The sequence below is a fragment of the Aythya marila genome (genome assembly GCF_965140915.1).
Source record: "Aythya marila genome assembly, chromosome: 6".
NCBI classification, from domain to species: Eukaryota; Metazoa; Chordata; class Aves; order Anseriformes; family Anatidae; genus Aythya; species Aythya marila.
In genome coordinates this window covers 12,739,748-12,767,592 of record NC_139047.1, presented here as the reverse complement: position 1 = coordinate 12,767,592, position 27,845 = coordinate 12,739,748, and the positions used below count along the sequence as shown (strand labels likewise).

General features: G+C 34.4%; 1 protein-coding gene across 6 annotated transcripts in view; it reads left to right on the top strand.

Moving 5' to 3' along the window:
- ADAM23 (ADAM metallopeptidase domain 23) overlaps positions 1-27,845 on the top strand; it is a 73,543-nt gene that overhangs the window by 9,994 nt on the left and 35,704 nt on the right. For all 6 annotated transcript variants that reach the window (XM_082763438.1, XM_082763436.1, XM_082763440.1 and 3 more), the window contains exons 4-12: positions 10,094-10,157; positions 14,621-14,703; positions 15,409-15,472; positions 17,702-17,774; positions 18,281-18,354; positions 19,242-19,307; positions 23,100-23,171; positions 25,922-26,088; positions 27,723-27,807. In XM_082763438.1, coding sequence (XP_082619564.1) covers positions 10,094-10,157; positions 14,621-14,703; positions 15,409-15,472; positions 17,702-17,774; positions 18,281-18,354; positions 19,242-19,307; positions 23,100-23,171; positions 25,922-26,088; positions 27,723-27,807 — 748 coding nt within the window. The remainder of the gene's footprint in view (positions 1-10,093; positions 10,158-14,620; positions 14,704-15,408; positions 15,473-17,701; positions 17,775-18,280; positions 18,355-19,241; positions 19,308-23,099; positions 23,172-25,921; positions 26,089-27,722; positions 27,808-27,845) is intronic.

Here is a 27,845-nt window from a genome sequence, read left to right as displayed (position 1 = left end):
CCATGGTAAAACATAGTTCAGTATATTGGACAGTGACTGGAGATGTTTGCCATCATTTTTGCTGTTTTACTTGCTTGTCTTCTCAGATTGATTTAGGACAGCAAAGCGTTTACTTGAAAGGGCAAAGACCAGATGTGTGTAGATGTGAGTGACTTATGTACTATTTATAAATCTACTTATAGAGAGATTCTGGTAGAATTAGTGTTTGAAAGGTGTGGATTTTTTGCTTTGTTTTTTATATCAATGAACTGTAATGTAAATATTACTTCAGTTGTTCAAGGCATGTAGGAATATTGTAAGTATTTATATGACTGGCTCATCTTTAATGATTTGGAAACCATACTGTTGATGCTATCATCATGAAGTTCCTAATGATGTGGGAATCTTAGTGGTTTGGCTGTACTGAAAGGTACAGCCTAGAGTTTGTTTACTTGTAAGGTAAACACCAATTTCAGATAATTCTCCAGTCTGGAAGATCTGACTTGTAATGCAGATCGTTGTTGGTTTAGTTGTTTGTATTGCCTCTGTTTATATCCCCAGCTGAAGATGGAGAGCTATGTTTCTCTAAAAAATGTAAGAAAGTTTTTGTGCTACTGAAAATTTGCACCCATTAAGTTTACGAATAAAGTAGAAACATAAAATCAGTACTAAATGCCAGACAGATAAAATTATCTATAGTATTGCATAAAAGTCAACTGTATTTTGGGCTGTATAGAAATATGGCCATTAGGTCGAGGGAGATGCATGTCCCCTGCTCTTGTGAGACCCCACTGGAGCACTGTGTTCAGCTCTGAGACCCCCAGCACAAGAAGGGCATGGACAAATTAGAACAAGTCCAGAGGAGGGCCACAAGGATGATCAGAGGGCTGGAGCACCTCCCCATGAAGGCAGGCTGAGGGAGCTGGAGAAGAAAAGGCTACAGGTAGACCTTAAAGCAGCTTTCTAGTACCTAAAGGGGGCCTGCTGGAGAGGAACTCTTTACAAGGACATGTAGCGATAGGACAATGGGTAATAGATTTAAACTGAAAGAGGGTACATTTAGATTAGATACAAGGAAGAAATTCTTCACTCAAGAGTGTGGCGAGGCACAGGGGTTGCCCAGGAAAGCTGTGGATGTCCCATCCCTGGAGGTGTTCAAGGCCAGGTTGGATGGGGCACTGGGCAGCCTGGTCTAGGGCAAGGTATCCCTGCCCATGGTAGGGGAGTGGAATTAGATGATCTGTAAGGTCCCTTCTAACCCAAACTATTCTATGAAAGTATATTTGCAGCTTCTGCTGGCATTGAACTTTTCTGCTGTCTTAAAGGAAAAAGCAACAACAACAAAACAAAACACTTTAAAAATATGTTCAGTAGTTGAAAAAAACACACAACATTTTTATCCACAGTACTGTCAATTAGTTTAAACAATGCATTTGTGTAATCAATGTTTCTGGTATATCTGAGCAATTTCTCATTTTTTGAGTTAAAAATGTCTGCTTCCTGTTTTTTAGTGATGAGGGCAGTTGGCTATATTGTCTTTGTCACAGAAACACGGGTTTTTGTCTCACGGTCTAGCACAAGCCTCTGAATAATGGAGTCTCCTGCTCTGGGAGCCTTCACCTACAGGGATTCATTCTAACGGCTGTGGCACAAAAAAGAAATGGGAAATTCAGTACCAGAGCTGACAGAAACAGAATGTTAAAAACAAAGACTTCCCACCTTTCCCATTGAAAACTAACTTCCTTCAAGATTTAGGGGTGGGATGGGGGAGTAGGTCATATTTTTCAGCTTTGCTTTCTTTTTTCTCTAGAAGTCCATCTAAATTTCCATTTTTTTTTCCTAATGAAGAGATTATATGAAAAAAAAAACTGGCATCTTTGGCATGAACTGAAAAAAAACATCTGACTGTAATATGACTTAAATATTTGAGACATTAAAATATGATGATTTGTGTGAGCAGTCATTCCTTATTATGTGAGAAGCAGCATTACAGCCAACATGTTGCAGCCAATATTATCCACCAGTTTTACGCTTGTAAATGGTGTGTTGTCTTTTGTGTGTGTTTCTGAAAGGCTGAATGACATTGGAGAATAGTCACAGAGCAGATAACATTGTTAGCAGAATTTCAAAAAGAAAGCCAGTAACTGCATTTTTTGTGAATCTATTCTGTTCTTTTTTTTGTTTGTTTTTTAAATTGGAAATTTGAAAACTATTCATAACTTTTCCAGAAGGAAACTTCAAATATTTATAACATTTTCTTAAAGGCTTAGGGTGCTAAATGGATCCTATGAGATACATGAGCTGCATAAATTAAATATGATAGTATTACTGTGGCAAGTTTAGCCTGCTTTTAACAAATTTCTGTTACAGATGAGGTGCAAATAAATCAGTGTTAGGATTTTAAAACAAAGTGTGTGTGCTCCTGTGAGTATCTGTGGTCTTGAGTCTGAGCTGCAGGTAGCAGCTTTACTGCCTCATTTCCAACTCCCAGAACAGGAGGCAACCTATTCAGTTAGTTGCTTCAGTGGGTATTCCGCATGTAAAAAGTGTTGAAGGCTGACGCTAGAAACTCTCCATGTTTTTCAACACACAATAATGTGAAAAAAAGTTTCTGCTGTCTTTGCAAGAGTTAGAAATGCCTGATAATGTGGAGAAACTTAGTTTTCAATTATTGTATTCAGCTGCAGACTAGAAACATAAATTGTAAGCAATATTTCAGTTATTCTCTCCTCTTAATATTTTGTTTCTCTAATTTTGTGTATGTTTAGCATGATTCTCTTCAGCTATTCTGTTCCATCCAGTCATTAAGGCTATGATAAAAATGTGTATTTATAATATTATGCATGCATGAGCATTTATATGTTCACTAATGTGCACAGTCTTGTGTTTTACTTAATCACTATTCCAGAAGTTCAGTGGGAGGTAGTACCAATCCTGCCACATACCAAGAGGCTGCACTCTTAGCTCAATTTCTCAAATGTTTATCAGCAGTATTTTCAGCTCTTCTTTCATTCCTTCTAGAACTTTCCAGATCAGTCTTTTAAATATTTTCCTTATCTCATTTTTCTTTATCTCATCCCTTTCTCTTTGGCCAATATCTATAAAATGAAAATGTGTGTGTGCATTTGTTTCTGTATGAGTTTTACAGAAGAGGACTTATAACTGCAGCCATATAAATTAATGTTAGAGTGCCTGACTTACAAGCACTCAAGTTTTAGATTTCCCTGGAGTAATTAATGCCCCTGTGCTTGCTGTGCAATGAAAGTCTATCAATAAATTCACAGACAGTATAGCTTGTTTCAACAGAACTATAGGAAACTCAGGATAGGCTCATTTCTGTTAGAAGTTCCACTTTATTTTAAGTGCTCCTGGGAAGTATGTTCATGCATGGAACATAGTGGAAGCTTCTGAGAAGAGATACCTTAAAGAATTTGGTTTAAAGAAACAAAAATCTGAGAGGACATGCATGCTGTTTGTCTTATTAAAATGCAGACATTGGTGTTGTAAATGTTATCCTTCTTGTCTGACATTTTAAGAGTGAAAAGACTTTTTTATGTGTGTTCTTTATTCTGGAATTAATCAAGTGTGGATATCACACCCTTCTAAGCAGGGTATCAAATAGCTGTCAGCTGAGATGTGACCACAGCCATTGGACTGGTGGATTGTTAGGGTCAAGAAGCTCAGGGCATTGGAAGTGTACGTATGAGGAAATAAGACAATGTTACTTAATGTTAAAATTCTACCTGGCAGGAGGAGGATGTTTATTGCCTCTTCCAGTGTAACACCTACAGACATCAAATAAAGCAGGTGCTTTTCACAAAACATAAAATTAAAATATTGTAGACTAATGTGACATATTAAACAGTTTACGTGAGTTTTAAAGAATTACAAAGACAGAGAAGACGTCTACTGAGAGCCATTAAAAACAATTATACTAACTCTGGTTTAGGAAACCCTAGCGTCACAGACACTACATGCTGAGAAAACACACCCCAAAATCGCTACACGTGTGTTTTTGCTGTCAAACAACTTACTGTGCCTTTGCCTATCTTGTTGTGTTTTAGGGGGAAAAAGCTATGTCCTTGTACTCTTTGCTTACTTGTAACCACTGTAGTGTGGCAGTGCTGAAGAATTATCTTTCTAGCCTTGCAAATTTTTCACTGTTTTGTGGGGTGGTCCAGACTTGTCAGCTAGCTCTCTATGCTGAAGTGAATTACTGGGATCTCCAATTTTTCTATAATCAGGCTGAAATCTTTGCCTTTGGAGCTAGTGTAAAGCCTGCCTATGCTCTACGTCTGGTTTGTCACACTAGCTCCTAAGAGCCTGTACCGCAGGCTCTTACCCGACTTGATCCAAAGACAAAGCTAAAGTTACACAAAGTAGTTCAATATGGGAGCATGGATTAAGGGAACCAAAATAAACTTTTAGTTTGCTGGAGTACTAGAAGGAATCTCTGATTCTGCTGTAGTCATTTATCTAATCTGAAGGCAGTCAAGTCAACCTCTATAAATAAACTTACTTTGCTAGTTTTAGTAGTAGAACTAAAATAAATTTAAAATTCATGCTTGGCATCCAGTTGGATTTTTCCTTTGTAATGAGAGTTGGTTTAAATCAGAGTGTTTTCATTGGATACAAAGGAATAGAGCATGTAGATCCTTTAGTGAATTCAGTAAGAGGAAAAGAAACCCAAGTTTGTATTGTGTGCAGAAAAAGCTTGTTTTAAATTGAAGGAGGCTTTGACAAATCCAATTACCATTGAATGAGGTCATTCTGGCAAAGATGGCATCCCTCAGCGTTATGTTACAGGATAATAAAATTCATATTGATAATTCAAAATTACCTGATTCCCAGCTGGCTATGGAAGAAAGGGATCAATTAAAATGCAGTATTGAATGAACTTGAACAGTTGTTTAAATAAAATCTTTATTTTGTCAATTGCTCTTCTAGGAAGACTGTCGTAGTGAATTACATTGAAGTATTTTCCGTAACACAGTCCTCATACCTTCTGTAATGTTGTCTAGCATTTCATTTATTCAGATCCTTTCAAGTAGCACTTTTTAAAGTGGTATGATCGTTGGTGCTGTGGTAAAGGGAGATCCTGGTAGAAACTGAGCAAGATACTGGTCTTAATATTCTGAAGAATTCTTCAAGCTCCTACTTTAAAAACGCTTATTGAGGTAGCCATTAAAATATAGCATGCTCCGTTCTGAGCTGGAAGGTTTTAGGACAGAAGGTTTCACTAGAAGTTCCTAACTAGAGGATCGTAAATTGTTTTCTGAACTCCTTTGAACAGATTCAGGGTTTCTTTAACTGGGGGAGGCAGATTGATCTAGTAAAATAGTATGTAGCATTTTCTGTACTTTTCTATAAGAGTTCAGAACATGCTGCTTTTCTGTTAGTACGTTCAGGAGATATTTCCCCACTTGAGGACTTCAAAACAAAACAGCAAAACTGAACACCTAAAATATTACCTAGGGAATTTCAGCTTACCATATTTGTTAGTTTTTAATTTTTTATCTGAAAGACAAGCCAAACAAAAACACACACAGAACATAGAGCCAGACTGTGCATGAAGTGATTTTTAAACGTGTGCTATTTACTGTTACAGAATCATTATGATGTTAGTAGTAGAGTGGAGACTTCCTTTCATTCCATAACTGTGAAGAAATTGACCTATATGCCTGAATCATCAGGTGTTACTTCTAATTGTTTTTAAGCAGACATGTTTAGTCTATGGTGTCATATTTTGATTTTTCACCTCCTTCAAGATGATGTAAAAAAAAAGTAGTGAATCCTTTTTTGCATTAAAAAAAAAATAATATTTCCAATATAATTATTCCTTGAAGATAGTGCGGTCACAGGAGTTTCAAAGGCAGCAGCCAATGAAGTTTATTGTAAATAGATACTAGGCACTTATGTTAATAATACATTCACATAAGAACAGGTGTTGTGTTTTTTTTCAACAAAGCTTGTAGATATAATTGAAACTGATAACTGAAACAAGGCTGTAGATGGCCAGTTCATTTGATGACAGCATCTTGATGATGTAACCAAATGCTGTAGAAAGCTCCAAGTTTCTTTTCACATATGTACGTGCTACTAACCTGTATCTGTCAAATAAATGGTCAAAAACATTTGATGTGTATTCTGTTACATAGTTCACAAGATGTTTCTAAACTGGATTGCTGAGATGCTGCTTCTGAGCTTGAAGCATGTCACAATACTTCAGAAAATCATTGATCGGTAGTAGGTTAGTATAAAGGAAATTTAAGAAGTATGTGAGAATGATAATTCCTCTGTACTCAGATTTTTCCATATGCTGCATACTAGCTGCCTGGAAACTAACATTAGTTATTTGTGTATGAAATTTTTAAAAAGTAACTTTATGGTGTTTACCTAGCCCAGTCATTTATTATTTTTTTCTGCTAGGATAGTTAGATGTCAGCTGAGGTAAGGCATTTCTCACACTGCAGTTGTCCTGCTATTGGCAGCAGCAGCGGTGAAACGTTGTGCCAGGGAAGTGGATATGAGCTCTTCAGTAAGCTTATGCTGCTTTAACAGCTGGCCTGTGTCTTTGAAGAAGGCAACTGCCAGAATAGCATTTCTGTTTGCAGCTTATTTTGCTTATGTCTAAAGCCATCTCTCAGCATGACTCTGGTAGAAGAGGTAGTGATGCAGGACAGCTCAATAAAAACAGTTAATCTAGGGCAAACAAGGAGGGGTGGAGGGAACTCTAGAAAACAACATGGTAGGCACAACTCTTTTTTTTTTTTTTTTTTTTTTTTAATGAATTCATGAACCATGTCTAATTTTGGATTGTAATGTGATATAAGTGCTTATTACTAAGATGTACTAACATGGTACTAGTCTAAATATGCCTTTGTCTGATGTGATCACAACTTACACAATTATTTTTGTTTATGTTCATGATTTCCAATACTCATAATGTTGAAAAAACAAATTTGCTGTACCAGTTGCATTTCTGCTGAACCAAAATGTAAATGGATCAACTGACAGGTGACAAAACACAGTCCAGTGTGGATGTGAAAGGTGACAAAACACAGTCCAGTGTAGATTAGGCACAATATATATTTTCTAAAATTCAGAGCTGCCTTTCAGAAGCAAATTTAGTTATTCCGTCAGTGATAAAGAAGAAGAATTATTTTGTTATGTGGAGACCTCTACATTATGCATGAGTTCTGTATCTTATTCGTAGGGCACATGAGCTTTTAAATGATACATTCCAGGCCTTTATTACAGTGTTCTTTTGTGTGTCTGTCTTTCATGTTGGGAAAAATGTTTGAAAGTTATACTGGATGTTTTTGTTGTTGTTTTTTTTCCTTCCCTCTTCTCAGAGTATCCCCCCCTTGGCATTTGGGAATTATGTTGTTAGTAGCAGGCCCCAACATTCTTTGGAGGGAATTTGCTCAGCACAGAGAATTTTGTTGATAATACTTTGTATCTAGCAGGTCCACAAGACAGTGGAGTTGTAAAGTCAGTGGTGGCAAAAGTGAAGTGTTTGCTGGAAAAGCCACTGTCTGCTGCATCTTTGCTTTATGCATGTAAGATATAGATAGGAATATTCCACCATAAGCATGTCATGTTGGATACCCTATCGTGTAGAACTCTGTTTGTTTATTACCTTTACAGTTGAAGGTAGTGAGAAGCTGAAGAATGGAGAAGGAAACAATTAAATTACAACAGTAGCCCAACCAAAATCTGGGAAAAGAGTGCTGAAGTCTGGATAGATTCTGCAAAGGGTGGATAAAAGAACTTCTGAGCAGCTCTTACATTATGTGAAGTGGGACAAATCAAAGGGATCCTCTAATTAAACCACAGTTAGTTGTGAGTCAGTAGACCCAGTGGGAATTCACTCACTGGAAGTCTTAAAGATGCCAAAAGTACTGGAGAGCACTGAAAGCAGTTCTGAGATCGCTCATGTAAGGTTGCTAGAAGAGGATAAACAACGAGAGGAGAGAGTGTGTGCTTGATTTGGAAACTGGTAGATAGAACTGGATCCTGGCATTGGTTTGAAGAAGCCAAATGGCCTCTGTGGATTCAGGCAGAAGTGACTGTAAAAATCTGAGTCTAAGTAAGCAAAGTGCTAGTAATCTTAAGGTTTGTAACTGGCCTTCTCAAGCAGTACTAGCTTATCAAAGTTTAAGAAATTAGCTTTAAGACTTCAACTTCCAGCTGAGGAAAGCTTATGTATAGCTATGTGAATGCGACTTAAAAGAATAGCAGATTTATTCTTGTGTGTCTGTTCAACCTCACCTCATGAGGTTAACCTCATCTGCTGTATTAGATTGCAGTGGGCTGTGATGAGACTGAACAAAGCACAACAATTAAAAACACAGAACAACTGAGGTTGGAGTGGGGATGTCCAGTCCAGCTGAATCCAGTTGATCAAGGCTGTTTCTAGTTGAGTATAGTACTAGGGTTTAAACATCCTCATTATATATATATATATATATATATATATATATATAATTTACGTCTTGTCAGAATTTTCCATTTTCCTACCTGCGTCAGTTACTTCCAGCATTGTCCAAATTACCCTGTTAAGTAGTTGAGGAAAGCAGTCCTTATATTTGTTAAATAATCATGAAAAAGACAAAGAAGAAAAGGATATTATCAACACTCTTTGGTTTCAATGCTTTGTATATGTAATCCTTTTTAGAAGCTTCAAACCTTGCCACATTAAATGTCGTGAATGTTTGTATTGAGGTTATGGACTTGCACTATTTATAAAGTGTTTTCATTTTCTCACAGAAAATGTATAGCTTACCATGATGTATATAGAGAAAGTAAGAAATGATTTTATGCAGCTAAAGTTATTTTTATATCAGCACTTTAAACGTATATCTGTTAAATACTGATATCAAAGTGAAGGTTAAGACAAATGATGAGACTTCAGTTATTATTCATAGCTATTGCTGTTGGAGTTGCAGGCACGGAGTGCCCATACTGTGGTCTCTCAGTGCCATCAAAAAGGGCTTTTAAGAGAACCACTGGTAACTGACCTCTGCAGGAGCTTTTCTGATAAGTATAATGCCTGATAAATGCAGCACGAAGAAACGATTTTATGAGACAGTAGTCCCTGAGTTACTGTCTTATCAGGACTGCTAATAGCCTAATCTCAGTTTGAGATACCTATTATTATAAGTTGTTGTTAGTCATGAATTCCCATTAGAACTATTTCGTCAGACCAGGCTTCCATAATGATGATATTTTTTATTCATAGCAGCAATATTTTTCATATCTGTGTCACTAGCAGACCCTTTCATGATTTTTTTTTTAATTTGTAAGTGTACAGGCTCTGCTCTTAGAGGCCTGAAAAGTGCTGGGAAACCTGGACCACATTAAGTAGCATATTTATCTTCTATATAAGATGATGCCACAGTTAACATGTTTAATTGTTTTGCTGTCCTGAGGCTACTGTATTGCAATCCTGATTTTAACTGGGTGAGAGGTGAATGGGACATTGAAATGATTTATGGATTTTCACAGGTTAGATAATCTTACTTCCAAAAAATAAAAATAAAAAATTGTAAGTTATTTACAGTGTATCGATTTTTTTTTTTTTAGAAAAAGTAAAACGAAGAAAGGGGGTAGTACATGTTTTTGTTATTTATTTATTTTTTTTAAAGTTTTTGCAGATGTGCAAATGAGGTCTTCGGGACAACCACATATTTATCTGTCCACTCTTGCATATATTGTATGTGATTTTTAGGTCAAATATAAAATGTTTTTGAAAACAATAATGAACTAAGCGCATGTTTTGTCAGTAATAATTACTGGCAGCAAGAAAAGTTCTAAAGTCATTGGATTCATTTTTTTTTTAAATACATATTTTAAATGCTGATAAGATTATTCTAAATCTAAAATAGGATTGGATTGCAGAATGAAATTCCTCCTTCTGAAAAAAACTCTGACTCCCAGTGCGTAATCAGACTCTTTGCTGGACACAAGCTGCCTGAGTTTTATTTTTTAAACTAATTTACAAGGAAAGAAAAAATAGTTTGAAGATTTTAACTAAAACATCTACATAACAGTATAGACTATTCGGATTTTTCTCATCTTGCTATTTTCTTTTTTTTTTTTTTTTTGACAGTGATTTGTTATCTTCCAATTATGTGGAGATTCACTATGAAGATGGAAAACCAAAGTTTTCTAAGGTATTGTGCTCTTAAAATGTGTCAGAATGGTCTTTCTGAGGGAATTATGACAATTAAAAAAGAAAGGGGAAAAAAAAAAAAAAAGAAAAAAAGGAGAAAAAAAAAGATTTGCAAGACTTCTTAAAACACCAGAAGCCTTTTTACAGACACATGAGGAAACTCATCTGATCATGTAAAGATATCTCAGTAACACAAGAATTGTACAACGAAGGAGACCTGTGTGGTGGGGGTGGGAAGTGGGCAGTGATAGGTGGCAGTAATTTAGATGATCCAGGTAGTTCCGGAACAGTTATGCCTTGTAAAATGTAGGGTAGTCTTCATGAATTATTTATGTATCCTTAGTAGAAATTGAAAGGGAAAGAGATAATGGAAATCTAAGACTTACAAACAAACAACTTGCAGTGACTTTTCTTTGCAAGAATTATACAGCTGGGAAACAAAAAAGGAAAACAAACTGAAACCTTAACCTCTGGAGTTACTACAAAAACAGCATATTACTTGACTTCCAATTAATTTAATTTGTCAAACTGTCTCCTACATTGAATTCAATGCCAATAAACTATTGATCCAAAGACAAAAAGATAAAGTTATGTAAGATAGTTTAGCATTAGTGAAATCAGAATAATTTTTTTGTTATATTAACAAAATGAAGACTTGTAGGTTCATAGGAAGATTATAAAATGCATTTTCAAGGAATGACTTATTTCATAGCTGATCTAAATGCTGCATTATTTGTTGTGAGTTTATTATATATGAAATACATCTCAATTTAGAGTGAAACTTGAATAGTTGCATTTATGCCTTCAGCAGAGTGGGACTTGTTTGTTCAAATACTAGATGTCTCATTGATTATTTTGTCCTTGCTTTAGAGAATCCCAAAACTACGTCATAGATAAGGTCAAAATAAAACAAGGACATTGCAATATAATTATTGTCACATACTTTTTGGTATTCTACTGAAATGAAGAAATTGTTTCATGTAACATACTAAGAAAGTGGTTTCATTTCATTGAGACTCAGTACTCTGCAGAATGGGCAAAAAAAAGCTAAGTGATGCAAAAAAACAGTTCCCTCTGGAATTTGGGCAAGCTCATGCAATTGTTAGCTGCAGCACTAGCATTGAGCACTGCGGTTGCTGAATCATGAATCTGACTAGAAAATTATACTGGAACTTTAAACTGAGCAAAAGTACTGCCTTTGTGTGCTGCAGTAACTTGATTCAAACTTCCCAGGGGATCTTCTCTGAATTGATTTATTTAGAAACAACAGTATTGCTCCTGAGGTCACATTAATGTCATAAAGGCGTAATTATAACTTCAGAAACTATACATGCAGTTAGTTTAGGAGGTCAAATAAGGACTGCATCCTAAGCTGCTGCAGTATCTTGTAATCTTTAGACTTGAATAAATAAAGGATTGTTTCCTGATATGGATGCAAAGAAGTGAGATCTCGGCGAAAAATAATGTGTTTTCTAGAAGGGGTTGATTTGTTTATAAGAGTGAAAACAACAGAGAACAAACAGTAATTTCCTCAATTGCACAGCAAACTTAAAAAGTTTGAAAAGCTGCTTGTGCAAGAAAGATGATCACAATTTAGTTGTTAAAAAGCATGTTATATGTATTCTTTCACTGATGGAAAAGTAAATACATAGTGATTGCTTTTTGTGTAATACTTTGATTAAATTGTGCACAATAGAGTCTATTAGGGAATTTCATTCAGTATCTGAATAACTCATTAAACAAGATGCAAAGTCGAAATAATGCTTTGCATAGTTAAAGAGTATTTACATGTTTTACTAATTCTTCAAGTTATAGTAATTGCAGAAGCAATGGATTCAATATGCTTATTGGAATTCGGATGACATGATATCAGAATTAATATTTTGATTATGAATGCTACATTTTCAAACAGTGTGGGAGCAAGACAACTGTACTGAAAGGTTTTTAATAAAACTTTTTAAGAATGTTTTTTATCTTTAGTTTAGCTAGTGTTATCATTGATAGACATTAAAGACCAGCTATTAAAATGAAGTAAATCAGTGTCATTCAGTTTTCTTTATTTAAGCTTCAGTGACATGTAGCACCAGAATTTCTGTTATTTAAAAGCTTCTAAATTCACTAAATTCTTCTTCTTTCGTATATGCTTTAGAAAATCAGAGTAATGTTGTAGCTGCTTCTTAAATGCTAAAAGCCTAAACAGTCTGTTAATGTTGTTCTTGATGCTTTTTGTTGATAGACAATAAATATACTTGTTTAATTCTATCCTTAGTCAGAATAAGTAGTTCTGTAAGCCTTTAACAGTCCTAAACACGTTATTCCTCAGTGATATTAGGGTTTAGTAATTCTGCTGTCCAGCAATTAGGGTAGAATTAAATTCTGCATGAGAATAGAGATAAAGGATTTAATAATGTGATTTGTGGCTGCCTATAGTAAGTATTCCTAAAATATGCCAGAGTTGTTCATTTTTTTTTATACATACTTAGCTATTTATGATCAAAATAATACAAAACTGTTAATAGTGCAGTGTAACCCTACCTGCATTAAATGGAAAAATTAAACATACAGATTTAGGACATAGAACATTTAGAAAAACAATAGCTTGTAAAGCTGTGGAAAGTCCCCCAAAAAACAGATTAAAAAAGATCTTCATGAAGTTATTTTAACACTAGTAATTCTTGCATGTGAGTAGATGATGGTTTGACAAAACAATTATTTCTGAATCTCCCATCTAAATCATTTATTTGTTGTAGTCTGCTGTTAAGATGTTTCCTAGAAGCTTCCTAGCCTCTGGGGAATAAAATTGTGCTTCCTCTTTCTGATTTCATGAATCTCTGTTTTCTACAAAAGGAAACTGCCTCAGTGTGATTCACAAAGGGTACTCTGACACAAAATAGCCAGTAGCTTTGGAGCTAGAGCACGTTTCTGGAAAGTGAGGAGCTGGGAGTCAACTCTCCTCAAGGTGACCTGGGAAATTGTTAAGAAATGAAAAACTTGTGTTAAATGTTGAGAAGGGCATTTTCATGTAATGCTCTATACTTAATAAGCCACTGCAACTCTATTATGTGAGGAACTTAACCTTGTCACTCTCATAGATGTGTTCTGAGCATGCCTGAAGTCCCCTTCAACGATTAGGTTGCTTCTTTGCCCACTTTAAGGAGAGCTTAGTCAAGAGCCAATTGCTTTAGGAGAGGGGTGGTCAGTGTAGCGCACTCTATGATGAGGATTGGGTAGCAATTCTCAATCCAGCAAAGTTGCACTTTGAATTTGGGGAAAGCATGTAGCATTCACTAGAGTTCATATGTTATCTGAGCAAGGCTTTTGAGAATCAGAACTTGAAGATTTTAAGTATGCACCAAATGTTTCCTGTGGTATTTTGCTTCTTGTTTTGTCTTGTTCCTCCGTATTGCAGCTTCTCTTATCTCTCTGGGGAGAAATGGCAGACTATATTCAGTTTCATTGAACACCCATTTGATAGGACTTCTGAACAAATTCTGTTCTGCCTAATCCCTGCAGCTATTGACTGTTCAAATCCTGCACTGTAGCATTCATCAGGGTCTTCCTCCCTTATTTCAAATAATTAAGGCCTTTCAGAACTGAGGTTTTAGTTGTAGTTTGCGTAATATTTTTTTGTTGTTGTTGTTTAAGTCTCTAACATTTCAACATGCTTGTAGGTAATTTAAATGTTATTACTTTTTCAAAGCCAGGATCTTGTCTAAAATATGACTGTTAATTTGCTTAGAAAATCACAAAAATCCTACCTTTTTTGAATAATTGGATTTTGCATCAATTTTGAATTTTATGTAGTTAAACTCAAGAGTTGACCTTTATTACCCTTTTGATCTACAGAGTAAAAATGCAACTGTACATTTTAGTGTTGATAAGCTGTATTCACCTTCTGGCTCATTCATCATCAGTAATACTGGTACCTACATTTTAATGATACAACATTTTAATTAACAAATTTTTAGAGACATCAAAATCAAACTTGAGTTGGTAGAATCTAAATCCAAGCCAAACACATGCCAGCTGATTGTTGAACACTGTGTTACTTGTAATTTGAACTGATCTGGAAGGTATCAAGAAATAACTCACTACTCATATAACCTGCATTACATAACGTTTTTTCGGAATCAATTTACAGCAAAAAAAAAATGTGTTTTAAAAAAAAAGATGGAGAATGCTGTGAGAGCATTGTAAGTACAAGAGAATAACTCACATTATGGCTTGAACATTTAAGTTAGTCTTTACTGTGCACAGTTTTTCTCTTACTAGCAATTTTCTCTTACTAGCAACTTGTCATTGGGATTTAGTTTAGCAATCACTGCTTTTTCTGAAATTTTATCTGATGCAAGATGTTAGAACTTTTTTTCTCCTTGGTTTTAAGCAACAGACAGGAAATCAGAGTAATTTTCCATGAGTTTTCCATTTTCTTTTTTTTTTTTTTTTCTTTTAATACATGAATAGGGTGGAGAGCATTGTTACTACCATGGAAATATCAGAGGTGTCAAGGACTCCAAAGTTGCTCTTTCAACTTGTAATGGTCTTCAGTAAGTGTATTTCTCATTTTTCAAACAAGGCTATTAACTAATTACTGCTCTTGAATATTATCACTTAACGCGTGATAGACTGAAATTCTCTAGGCCCAAAGATTTTTGGGGTTTTGATTTACCAGTACCAGCTATGCCAAACTGCTAACACATTTTTTAGTATCATTAGATTTAAAGTCTTTTGATACTGTCTCATGAAATCTTTTGAGTATGGCAAGCAGCAATAAATATTTCACCAAGATGCCTTATTAAGGTGGAGGATAAACAATAATTGTACTTCAGCAGTATGCACAGTATTCATGCATGATTCTGTTAGCCTACTGAATAATTGATCTTTTTATTATATTATGCAGGGAAAAAAATGTAAGATATTAGTCCTTACTAGGATTTGTTACTCACCTCATTCTGCATGCTAATATGAGTCTTAGGACTCCCTTTTTCCAAGGTCAAATATTTACTCTCTGGTATTTTATCATTACATCACCACTACATGCAGTGTTATTTCATGAAAATGTGCCTGATTTCTGGGAAAAAAAAATACTAGTTTTTGCTGTATAGAATGGAAATGTATTTATATGGAATTTATTTTAATATTGATGATATTTTCAGCCCCAAGTTTGGTTTTATTTAGTCAAAAATCTTATGTTGGAGTCAGGTTAATTCCCATGTAATCCTAACTATCACTTCTGTTTCCCTATGTTCTAGTGGCATGTTTGAAGATAGAAACTATCTGTACATGATAGAACCAATGGATTTGACCCACAGTACAGTAAGTTTATTTTGATCTGATTTTATACTTAATTTGCTAAAGAGAGTGCTCAAGAAATAGTAAATAGAAGTATTAGAATAAATCAGTAAACATGTGACCTGACTTATCCGTTCATAAGGAAAACAAAAGTATTGTAAAATACCTGATTGGAATTTACTTAAGGCAAGAAATGTGCAAGCATGAGCTGCTTAAGATCTTTCTTTTCTTTTCTTTCTTTTATTGTTAATCGTTTAGATATTGGAAGTAGAGTAGTAAGATACATTCCATAGCAAATGGCTATGGAATGTCAAAAAGTGTTTATTAATTTGCTCTAGTACTTGAAATAAAGGATTTATAAATTCATAGGAGGGATCTCTGGAAATCATCTATCTTAAAGCAGTTGGATCCAAATTTGAAGCTGAATCAGACTGCTGTTTGATCTATCGTGTTTCCAGAAAGAGTTTAATGAAGTAGATAATTATATCTGGGTATCTTAGACTTTACACGTGTTAAGTCACTGTATAGCTTAAATTATTCTGATCCAGCATAGTCACATTCATATATGTGATTTGGGATTTTACTTACGCAAATATATTACCTATAATTATTTTTTCAAGTATTCACTTCAGTCGTTAAATACAACTGTTCCTAGAACTATCTGCTAATAGAACTGACTACATTTCACAGGTGATAATAAAAACAGGTAGGTTTCTATCTTTAGAGTGGTTCAAAGATTTGACTGATTTTCAGCAGAATGAATCTGCAACATTGAGACAATGTTAAGGTTCATATCATTCTTAGTCTGTAGGGTCTGTTCTAGATGCTGTATCACATCTCTCAAATTTGCCTTGTTTTAGTACTTACAGTATATGATAAGTAACATAATGCTGCAGAACTGATTTGTTTTAGTGACTATAAAGATGAAATTGTAGCCCAGAGTAAGATCTACAAAATCTTTGACTCCTGAAGCTTTCAAGGAAATGGAATCAACATTCAGAGGAATCAGTATCATTTGGATGGTCAACTCTTGGATTTTAAAGGAAACAATACAGATGCTAAAAAATGTTACATCTAAAAAGACTGACATTTCTCAGTCTCCTCAAAAAACATATTACATGCCGTGTGTTAAGCCATGTAATGCATTTTGATGTAACATGTATTCATAGGTTGTAAGGTTAAAAACTGATGGTACAGATACAGTAAATTAATGGAAATGTTATTTATACAATGGTATAAATATAGTAGTCAGAGGAGAAATTAAAGAAGTGAGACACCATCTGCCAATTTTGTTGAGGATTCAAGTGGTAGAATTCTAAATGATAAGAGGACAGATAAGTATTTTTCTCAAAACTTTTGAAGATCAAAATAATACAGCTGCCAAGTTTTCAGTAGCTCATACTTTGATTGTACTATGTGAGATAAATATCTTGGGCCACAGGCTTCAGCATGTAGGTTAGTCAGCTTGATTAACCTTAACTGTGGCAGGTGTTATACAAAACATCTTTTTCCAATGGGGGGAAAAATAAGGCAAAAATATGCTGTATTTTCCTTCTGTTCATTGGGTATTTTTCACAGAAATTACAGAACAGTAGCATCTTACCCTTTGAAAAGAATTGCTTGTTTTGGCAGCCTCTGCAGAAGAGGTGTTATAGAAGAAAAGACAGGTATCTTCTAGAGCAGATACCAAAATGTGATAATTTGGAGCATGTCAGACTTCTAAAGAAAGCATGCATTAAAAGTGTTCTTTTTATTGGTGTACTCAACAATTAGGGTGAAAAAAGCCTCTTAAAGATACCATATTGATTAGTTTCTTGCATTTTGCTGCAATTAGGAAGATAGATTTTTGTCATAAATAGTAAGCATATCCTTGCGTTTCTTCTGGGAGAGGAAAATTTCATCTAAATATATATATATATATATATATATATATATGTATACATGCTCTTTAACTTGATTTATATAAGTAAATGGTTTATATTCTCTAACACAAGGATTTTAAAGGAGCTTTTTTTCAAGTAATCTCAAAACCAACTGTGATATCTGAGTTTTGCAGGACAGTGAATGGGCTGAAGCAGAGAAGCTCCATGATTTACTTAGGATTGCAAGCATTTTTTCAAATTAGTGCTATGCCAAATCAGTACTATGTTTGCATGCAAAAAATAACAAAAAATATAAATAGTGAAAGAAATACCTCACTTTTCACTTGCTAATTATTAATTAGAATAAAATATCATATATTTTTCTTACCAGGAAAGCAAAAGTAGGCCACATATGATCCAGAGAACTTATGGAACACAAGCCTCCAAGCAGTTGCGGGACCTTGGTATGTTTTTGCTTATGAGTTTTTCAATATTGGATATAATTGTACGTATAACTTGAACGATTTGAATATTAGGCTAATAGAGTCTATTTAAAGTTGCCGATTATTTAGAAAAACTTGAAAAATAAATACTAAAATTGTTTCACAATTATTGTAGTGGAATCAAAAGCAGATTAAAAGGCTTATAAAGACACGTATTTAGAGTTCTGCAAATCAATTAATTTAATCAGTGATGTTAATGCTATTGAGGACAAAAAATGAAAGAAAACATATGTCCTAAGCCAAATTTGCAATCTTTCTACCTCCCCTTGCATGCTTTAATTCTAACTCTAGATTTCTGAATGGCTTGTGTTTTTATATGAAATATTTAATGTGTATTTTAAAAGAATGAACTTTTCAATATCAAAGGTTATTCTGATTTTGGTGATCTTAATCCACGTTTGGTTTAGACACTGTATATCAGTAGTTTAAAATAATGCTATGAAATTCTTCAATTCTAATTTGTACAGAGACTGATTCTAGTTCTGAATGGCCCTTTCTCTCCGAACTACAGTGGCTGAGGAGAAAGAGAAGAAAGAGAGCAGTGAGTAGAAATGTGACCCCGCGTTAAGACCATTTATAAAAACATGGCCAGAAACATTCATTTTCAGACTTGAGTGAAGAGGGGCTTTATTTCATTATTATAATTAATTTTTTATTATTTAATTATTTTGGTAGCTTAAAATTGATATATAATACAATTATCAATAAAACAATAAAATTCTTCTAAAAGCAAAACTCAGAAGTTCAGTAGTGAAAATGAGTTTAGAAAGTGGTGAGTTTTAGGTTTTGAGTCTCCTTGTTTATAAAGATTAATTTTGGATGAGGTATTGCTATTTGAAGGTACCTGACTTCATTTTCATTTGGCATGTTAAGTAGTATGGTCAAAGAAGAACTCCAAATAAGGACATCTCATTTGACTGGGTTATTGAGAGAACCCAGTTGATAGTCCTAATGATCTGAGTGTGCATATGCGTGAGAGCTTGGGAAATAACTGAGTTTAAGGAAATTAATTGGCATTTTTCCACTGTCTTATACAATCTTGGTATATTTTTTAAGGGCCTATTTATTTTTACTAACTTTCTCCTTAAATCTGTGATGAATAGTAAACTAAGAGTTTCTAGTGTTTGAGATTTTTCTCCTTTGTGAAAATCAGAGAGCAGAGAAGCAGTGGCAGCTTCTGCACTGAACCAAAAAGTAGATTCTAAACTTATTCCTAATGGTGTGACTCAGATTTTCAGCCAGTGTCAATTATCAAAACTTGCTAAGTTAGTGGAGCTATGATGAATTACTGTAGTTAAAGGTCTGACCCAGTTCTTACAGGCTTGCACACCCTACATAATAAGTAACCCTGTTATATCAGCAGCTGCACTTATTTTTGAAAATCACTGCATCTTTATGATTTCTCAGAGAATTTCTTTAATCCATCAGGCATCTCGTGGTATCTTTGAAGAAATGAAATATTTGGAGCTCATGATAGTCAATGACCATAAAATGGTAAGTATATCAATTCAGTGATTTCTTTTGATTATTATTTGTAAAGTGGTATACAGCACTGTACATTATATATACTTTTGTGTCAAAGATCTCATTTATGAGCATCTGTTAATGATAATAGTGTAAGATCTAGTCCAGGCCATAATAACTAACAAAGCTGAATGTAACTTGAGTTTTTCTATGGCACTTTTGTTTTTAAATAATGTCCGAAACACCATGGTATTACACAGAAAATTTAGTATGCCCATAATTATATCCTGTTTTCAAAGAGGTAAAGTAAGAGGTCAGAATTTGTTACTTTGACTTTAGTTTAACTAACTTAAATTTTAATGCAGGAAAGCCTGTAGACAAAACTATCTCATGATTCTTCATGGCTATTCCATGCTTATAAACACAATTTGTGAAGTAGAAGATAAGTGGTTTCTTTCATTCAGGAACTGTCTGTATGTATTTTTTTTAATATATGACTTGTTTCCTCCTTTTTGTCCAGTGGCATAACTGGAAAAAATGAGATCAGATGACATTTGTTATTTAAATGTATTGCTCTTGCTATATATGCCAAGTAAGGCTATCAAAGTGTCAATATGATACCCCTGTAAAAATCAGAAGAGAGCTGACTGGAGAGTAATATGTTTTGTAAGGGTGAGATTCTTGTTCAGTTTCCACATCACAGGAATCCTACGTCTTCGTAGTGAAAGATTTTAACCAGTAAACTACTGAATAGAAATCAGATTGTTGTTGATACCAGTCTTATTTTTTTTAAGTTACATATTATTTTCTCCTTCAACCTTCCTTCCCTCAAATTTTCTCTGAAATTTTTCTGGTAAAATGCAGATGTCTCTATAAATTGGTGAAAATACCTTTTTTCCGTAAGAATTATGAGGAGAAAAAGTGACCAGCTGTGTTCTTCAGGGTCTTTCCTTTTAAAGAGGAAATGTCATCCCTTTTTCTGAACTACAACACAGAAGTCTTACTTGTACTGGAGGATGTAGACATAGGTTCAAAAGAAATAGCTGGGATTGTAGAGTGTTTATACGTAAAAGTCATAGAACATGTAACCCTTGAGCTGTGCTTTATTCTGATGAGTAGTTGTCATTTTGTACTATGGTAGACTAAACTGCTTTGGTAGTCTAAAAATATGGTCTACAGAACTTTTCTGAAGTAATTTCTTCATTGAGTCCAACAGCTATATTTTAATCAGAACATATTTGCAATGAAAATATTCAGTATAGGTTTAAAAGTTTTTTTTAGTAATGAAGAATATGCTGCAACCAACAGCAAGTTACTCTATATCACTTATCTCTCTCAATGATTATTTGACTTAGAAGCATCTAAGGGTCATCAGTTGGCTTAGTCTTAGTATTATTTTGATTCTGTGTGAGGAAGACCTTTTTATAAATCAAATTCTGTTGATCAAACAGTTCAAGCTTATTCTATGTACAAATAAAATAAACTTAAATTTCTGTAAGAGCTCATTAAATCTATCGCTCTTGCATATTTTCCCAGTGGTTTTATGTTGTTGTAGTGTGGGCCCTTTTGTCAGTGCTGAGGGACAATTTTAAAGAGCCAAGAATAGCTGGTATCAGAGCAGGATGAAGTATTTTGTACTCGTTCCAGTGCTGAATAGACAGATAATATAACCTTCCTGCTTCTGTTTCATAAATTATAGAAATACTCTGGGCTAAAAATAACCTATATTTAATCTGTGTCAAATCAGCAATGTGGAGGGAATTTGAATGGGTAGGAAGACTAGGACAGAACTTCAACTGTTTTCATTTACAAAGCCAACTGGTAGGAAACTATTCTAAGAGTGCTCACATGCTAGTTGTATAGTGATAGGGTACAGTAACTGAACTTGTGGATATTTTGTCATCTTGTTTGAGGTCTGTGGTTGGTGTTTCTTATGAACGGATAGCATTTCTATGTCTGTTTCCTCTGGCCTCTCTTGTTACAGACATGCTTAACTGACAACCATCCTTTTCCCTGTGCTTGTTACAGACACTGACTGGTGTCTCCTTGCACGTTTTATTTGTTAGAGCTTCAGAACACAAACACTCAAGATTATCTGCTTCAGAGTTGTCAGTGACTCAGAAGCAGGTAATGATTTTTTTTTTTTTAATGAGTAAATTGGATATACATAAGGAAGTGTTCACACTTCTTAAGTCCAGGAATTTAAGTGTCCTTTTAAGGTTTTCTGCTTACCGGTAGAGGGCAGATTTCTCCTGCAGCGAGATTATATGTTGGAAGAAGTATCGAACCTCTTTGGACATTGTCTTGTTAAGTGGTTAATATTACCTATTTCCACACAGTTTTAATTTCCTGTAGCACTAAAGATGCACCTAAATGTATTTAACTAGGTTGTATTTTTTACAGACTTAACTCTGCTTTATTTTTGTTAGAGAAGCTGCATTTAGAGACGTTATGTCATATGCTGGTATTGATTTTGACCTTTAGTCTTCTGAAACCAAGAACATGTTCAAAGTCTGTAATTTTACCTTTCCACTCTGTGAAAGTTTAGGATTGCCTCAAAACAAAACAGCAACCCTTTTCGCCCCTTATTTTTGTTCAAGTATCCTGGATCTCCATAGAGCAAACAGAATCCCATAGCACTGCAGCTAAAAGTGTTTAGGTTTGAGAATAGTAATAGGGGAGCTTTGTGTATTAAAATTAGCTGTGCATATACTGATAAGACAGCATTGTGGAACTTAGCAGTGAATGACAGTGAATGTAGAAAATACTGTAGTCGAATGAATCTCAGCCATCATTAAAGAGTTTGGTGAACTTTGTTGTCTCTATGGCGTTTTGTCTGTATAAAACTAGATTGCTTGTGCAAAAATAACTGGAATTTACAGGGGTGGATAAAATGTTACCTAATGTGGTGGAGGCGTCAAATTTCTTGGTAACACTCTTTTGACTTTCAATTTGAGAAATACAGATTATTTAATTTTTAAAATATAGATGTCTTTCAAGTTTAATTTCACCTTGACTTCAATTGTAATTCTGGAAACCAGGGAGTTTTTGTCTGTAATTCCAGTTTAGGAAGGTAGTTGATCATCTAACTAACTTCTCTTGATGGGAGTAACTCCTGAGATGTTCAGAGAAGAGTCTAGACCCTCTTGTTTCAAGGACTCCGAGGTACCATGTTTCAAAGTGGGAATAGCTGGCATTTTCATGGAACTTGATGATATTGCTCATTAGGTAATGCCATGTGCTGTTTTTAACCAGTAGCTGAAATTAGTAAGAATATTTTTTGAGAAGATTTGTTACATTCTTTGTTCTGTGCATCTTTTTTGTTCCCTTTTAATGAAATTTTGAAGACTTACTTATCCTATTTGCAAATCATAGTATAATGCAAATTCCCTTTTTAACTTTACAGTTTTTCTCAAGTCATGGATTCACACTCAGCTACTATAGCATGTCTTTGGTAAAAAATTGACTTTGAATGGAAGGGTCTGGTGGGCCAGCATTCTGTCATAAGGTCATATTTATGAGCTCTACAGGCAATGAGTTTACCTTGAATTTTGTCTTGAACACCTGAACTTCGATTCTAGATGGGATATTTTTTGTGGCTACGTGTTTGTTTAATAGATGTGAAAGGCTGTCTAGCAGACATGGTTTCCAAAATTTTCCAGGGATTCTTGAATATGAGTTATAGGCTGTGATCTGCAAAGTTTTTGAGTTTGTCCCTTTGTCTTTCCTAAAATATTATTTTTTCTTCTTTGCTATAAAAGTAATGAATTAGTAATAAATATTTAAGTTCTCACTGTGTTCTACTTTTTCTTCTCCTTTTAGTTCAAAAAGCATCGCTCTTCAAATGCATACACAAACAATTTTGCAAAATCTGTGGTAAACCTTGTAGATGCTGTAAGTATCAATTTGTCTTTGGAAAATGGTATCACTAATTTCATTAGTTTAGTTCTGTATTTAAAAAATTAACATTAGCAGATACCAGATAAAAAGAAAATGAGCGGCTATAAAAATTGCATTTTAAAACTCATTTCCAGCTTCTCTGCAAAAAAGTAGCCTGGGGTGAATGTGTAAGAAACCAACATTTTTTCCTTGGCATTTTTCTCAAAGCTTGCACCTTCCAGAGTCTACCTTTGGCAGGGTGGATTTCAAACTTGAATGAGCTTTCAGCATTATCCAGTGCATAAGAATGAGATGCAATCAAGTTTAGATTCATGAAATAAAACTAACCTAAAGTAGTTGAAGCTGCAGGTGTAATTCAGAAAGGATACACATATCTATTGAGAGAAAAATAGAAGGTGTAAATAAAAATTCTCTTTTATAAATCTATATAGCTTAAAACTAAAATCCCATTGTAGTGCATCATAAATGGGTACCACCAATACAGATACCATACTCCTATTTGTGAAGCACACAAACTACAGGTAAGATTTGTTGGAAAAATTTGACCTTGTCTCTTTTCAGAGCTGTGTCAGTAGGGGAAAGCAGGATGGATTCTCTGGTAGTGATGAATGCAGAAGCAGGATGGATTCTCTGGTAGTGATGAATGCAGACTAACCAAATTCTGACTCAAAGTCCCCATTGCATGTAACGTTATCAATACCAATAGAACTGTGTGATAAGATTCAAAGCAAAATATTGTCAATAGTTTGTTTTGCTTGGAGGAAGCAATAAAGTATTTGTATTTAATGTCTTACATAAGAAGTATTACATGTATTGAAAATTTAGGTGAATACAGAAAATACTGGAAGTGGGAACTAGGCAAGTTTTATGTAACCATCTGAAAATACTAAATATAAATAATAGAAAGAATATTGCTACAATTCATATTGCACATTTCAAAAGGCGGTAGGTTCATCTTCTTATCTGATCATTATTTCTTTGTATTTCTACTGCATTTAAACAACTATTTAACTATTTTTCCTTTCTCTGATTATTCCTTCTGTTTTTCCATTTTTATTTGCCGTGTGTATATTTACAGAAATATTCAGCTTCTTTCCAGTGTAGAATTCAGTCTAGTCATAGAGATTTTGCAAAATGATGTCCTAGGGGCCTTTTCTTTAAATGGAGCATGAAAAGGAGCAGGGATTTCTGCCTTATTATTCCCTTATGTTCATAAGGAGGTAGCTGTATTTCTTACTGAATATTATGGGAGAAAGGATACCGGCTTTCAGGGACTTTCAGTTTCTCTGCTCTCTATGCCATCCTTTCCTTCCTGTTCACTTCAGGAAGTATAGTTTTCATCTCAGCAAACATAAGTAAAGGCTTTATTGATCCAGCCATATATAATTTCTGAGTTTTAATTTCATTGATTTCTTTCAAGTAGTTAACCACTTCTGTGGGTATGTTCTTAGACTGCCTCCCTCACACTGAAGCATATTCGTATTCTTTTTCCTTAAAAGTTCTTGGACAAAACTGAGCTTGTCTGGTTGTTCTCCCATTTTACTGTTTATTGCCTTTTCTTCTAAGCTGAATATTATGCACTGACTTTTTTTTTTTTAATAAGGATAAAGCTGCCTTGACACAAAACAGTAGGATGCAAGCCAGTGTTAATTTATTCAGTATAAATGTCTATCATAACTGCAGGAGGATATTTGCAATTCACATTGTGTAGTGTAGGTATGATTTGGAAAAAAATATAATTAAAACATTTTAAATGTGGTACCTTATGGAAATGACCAAGTAACTTTTGAATATTTTTATAGATTAAGCAGCTAATGGATTAATTATGAAAAGCTTTTCAAATCATAACTGAGCATATTTGGCCAGTAAATGTTCTTCATGTCCCATGAAATACTTCAGATTGGTAGGCTGTCTATTATAGGTAAAGAATCTATCTCTCGTAGATTTGCAGTAACCTTAATTAATAAAATTTGGCATCTTATGTCCTGATCCTAAAGTGAGCAGCAGTTTTATTTCAGTAGCAAATACCACGCACAAAGCTAAAAATGTTATTTTAAAGCTGTCTTGTAATTGTTAGGGCCTGATTGTAATTGTTAGGGCCTGGTTGTCATTTACTTGCCTCCTGCTACAGTGACATTAAAATCAATGTAAAATATAATATTCTTAATTCTCACGTTGCTTAAGTGGCATAAAGTGATCATAATATAAATGAAAATCAAGCTTTGTGTGTCTTAATTTTTGCATCTATTGGAGAAAACTGAGAAGTTACTTGAAGTTATCTTGACTTGAAGAGTTGGCTTTGGTTTTCCTTTGTTTTTTGAAATCTTTTCTTTTTCTTTGAGATTATCCTGTGCACGTTTCCATTTCTACTTTATTGATTTTTATACAGGTTTTATGCAAAAATGAATAGTGAAATCATTTGACGTGAGAGTTATAAAGAGAATTATAAAGAAAATGGAATAACTCAAAAAAAAAAAAAAAAAAAAAAAAGGAGCAGCAAGTTTTTTTGTTTGCTCGTTTATTTTATTTTTATTTTATTTATTTATTTATTTTTTAATATAAAAAAAGGTTTTAGGTTGATTGGATTATTAACTTTTAGGAAATCCAAGGCATTACCAGCTAACTGTTTTCCCATGTTTCCCTCCTGATTTATCCCTCTTGTCCTTCCGCTTTACTCTTACTGGCTGACTGTGCATGTTTGACCCAGTGTTCTACTCCTGTGCCTGTCCTGTCTCTGCCCTCAGATATACAAGGAACAGCTGAACACCAGGGTGGTCCTTGTTGCTGTGGAAACTTGGACAGACAGAGATCGTATTAATATTCACCCTGACCCACTGCAGATGCTTCACGATTTCTCCAAATATCGACAACACTACATCAAACAACATGCTGATGCTGTGCACCTCCTCTCGTATGTACTATTATACAATGACTGAGACTGTTACAGTTTTATATACTTTTCTGTATATACTGGTTTTGTCTACCTGTGTCATATTGCTTACTTTTTTGCTTGGTAGTCATTACATCAATACATGTCTTCCTCAGCAGGTTCAATCTATTTTTTAATGTGTTAGTCTATTTTTAATACGTATAGAATCTACTATGGTTTTGTTGATTATATATATGCAAAATAAAATGTTAATGTTTTTGCAACCTGGAGACAGTGTCACATATTGGTAATGTCTCCTGATGCGCCCTTAAGGACACTTAGTTTTGCTACTCATCTATAATGTACTGCTTTTCCAGTAAAGAGCAGGAGAGGGCAGAGCTGACAGTATTATGTGTTGCCACAAGAGCATTCCAGTTACTGTATTTGTTCATATGTGTAGCTGCAGTGACATTTATTAATGGAAGGTCTCCTCCTTTAGAGGTAAAGTGATTTTTTTCTGTCATGTGAGATACAGCATTTTGAGGGAAATTCCACTTGAATCATTAGACACATCATCAACCTTGAGTAACAGTATACTTTAATTCACAGCATTGTAATCAAAGAGGAGGAAGAAGTGAGTTCTCCTGTGTAGCATAAAGATTTTGAGCCTTCTCCTACCTATGCTATGGAGGATGGAATGACAAATATTTTGTATGAGATCCTATCATTCTACTTCTGCAACAGAAGAAACAGATAGGGGATGAAGAATTTCCTAGAGCCTCTGCCATAGCTGCACTGTCTTAATACAGGCATTGCAACACAATGCCAATTTTGCTTCTTATATGATATGCAAAGCACTGATGATGTGCTCTTTAATTATTTTTTGCATGGGTTGTCTCCCTTGCTGAATAGATGTACCAACTCGCTAAGTGTTACATGACTGTGAGGCAGGATTCTTTTTTAAATAAAGTATATTTCTGTTTCTAACAATGATAAGTGAGTGAAGACTGCTACAGGAATCTTGCCTGAATTTCTTCACTTGAGTAACTGAATTCTAAAATTGCTATTATGTTATTTTATAAAATAATCTCTGAAAAAAATGACTAGAAGAAGTTAAATAAAAGTTAGTGGTGCTGCAGGATGAGGTTCCAAAGAAGATGAAATCATAGTTGCTGTTTGGAATGAAAGAGGAGAGTGTTCAAAATAAAATCAAGTCTGGAAAGGATAATAGGCCAAGGCTGGACCTGATTTTCCTAAAGATATCTCAGAGTATCTGATAAGATTCTACCTTATGAGTACATGCTGATAGATTGTCAAATTTATTCCTTTTCTTGTTTATCTTATACATTTTAGTACAGAATTCCTTCTTGACAGATGATAAGTTGGAATATATTCATTGTTATCTTTTTAAAGAAAATGTTGTTACTGAATTTTCTTAGGAATGTGGTTGGCTTATTTCTGGTTGGCTTGTTTATGGGTTGGGACTAATACCGACTTTACAGGATAAACAATACTTCGGTTGTATTAACTCTTTTAATGAGTTTACTCTGTAAACAATAGCTTTTGATGTTAGATGAGGATTAATGTGCATGTAATGTGTGTGAAAGTTTAATCTTTCATTAAGTTCTTGGTGCCCAATCTTAGTTATTTTCACTTTATTTTTATTTGTTCATAAGGAATGTGACATTTCATTACAAAAGGAGCAGCTTAAGTTACTTTGGAGGGGTTTGCTCTGTCACCAGAGGAGTAGGAGTGAATGAGGTAAACTTTCACCACCACTAAAATGAAGTAAAATAGAA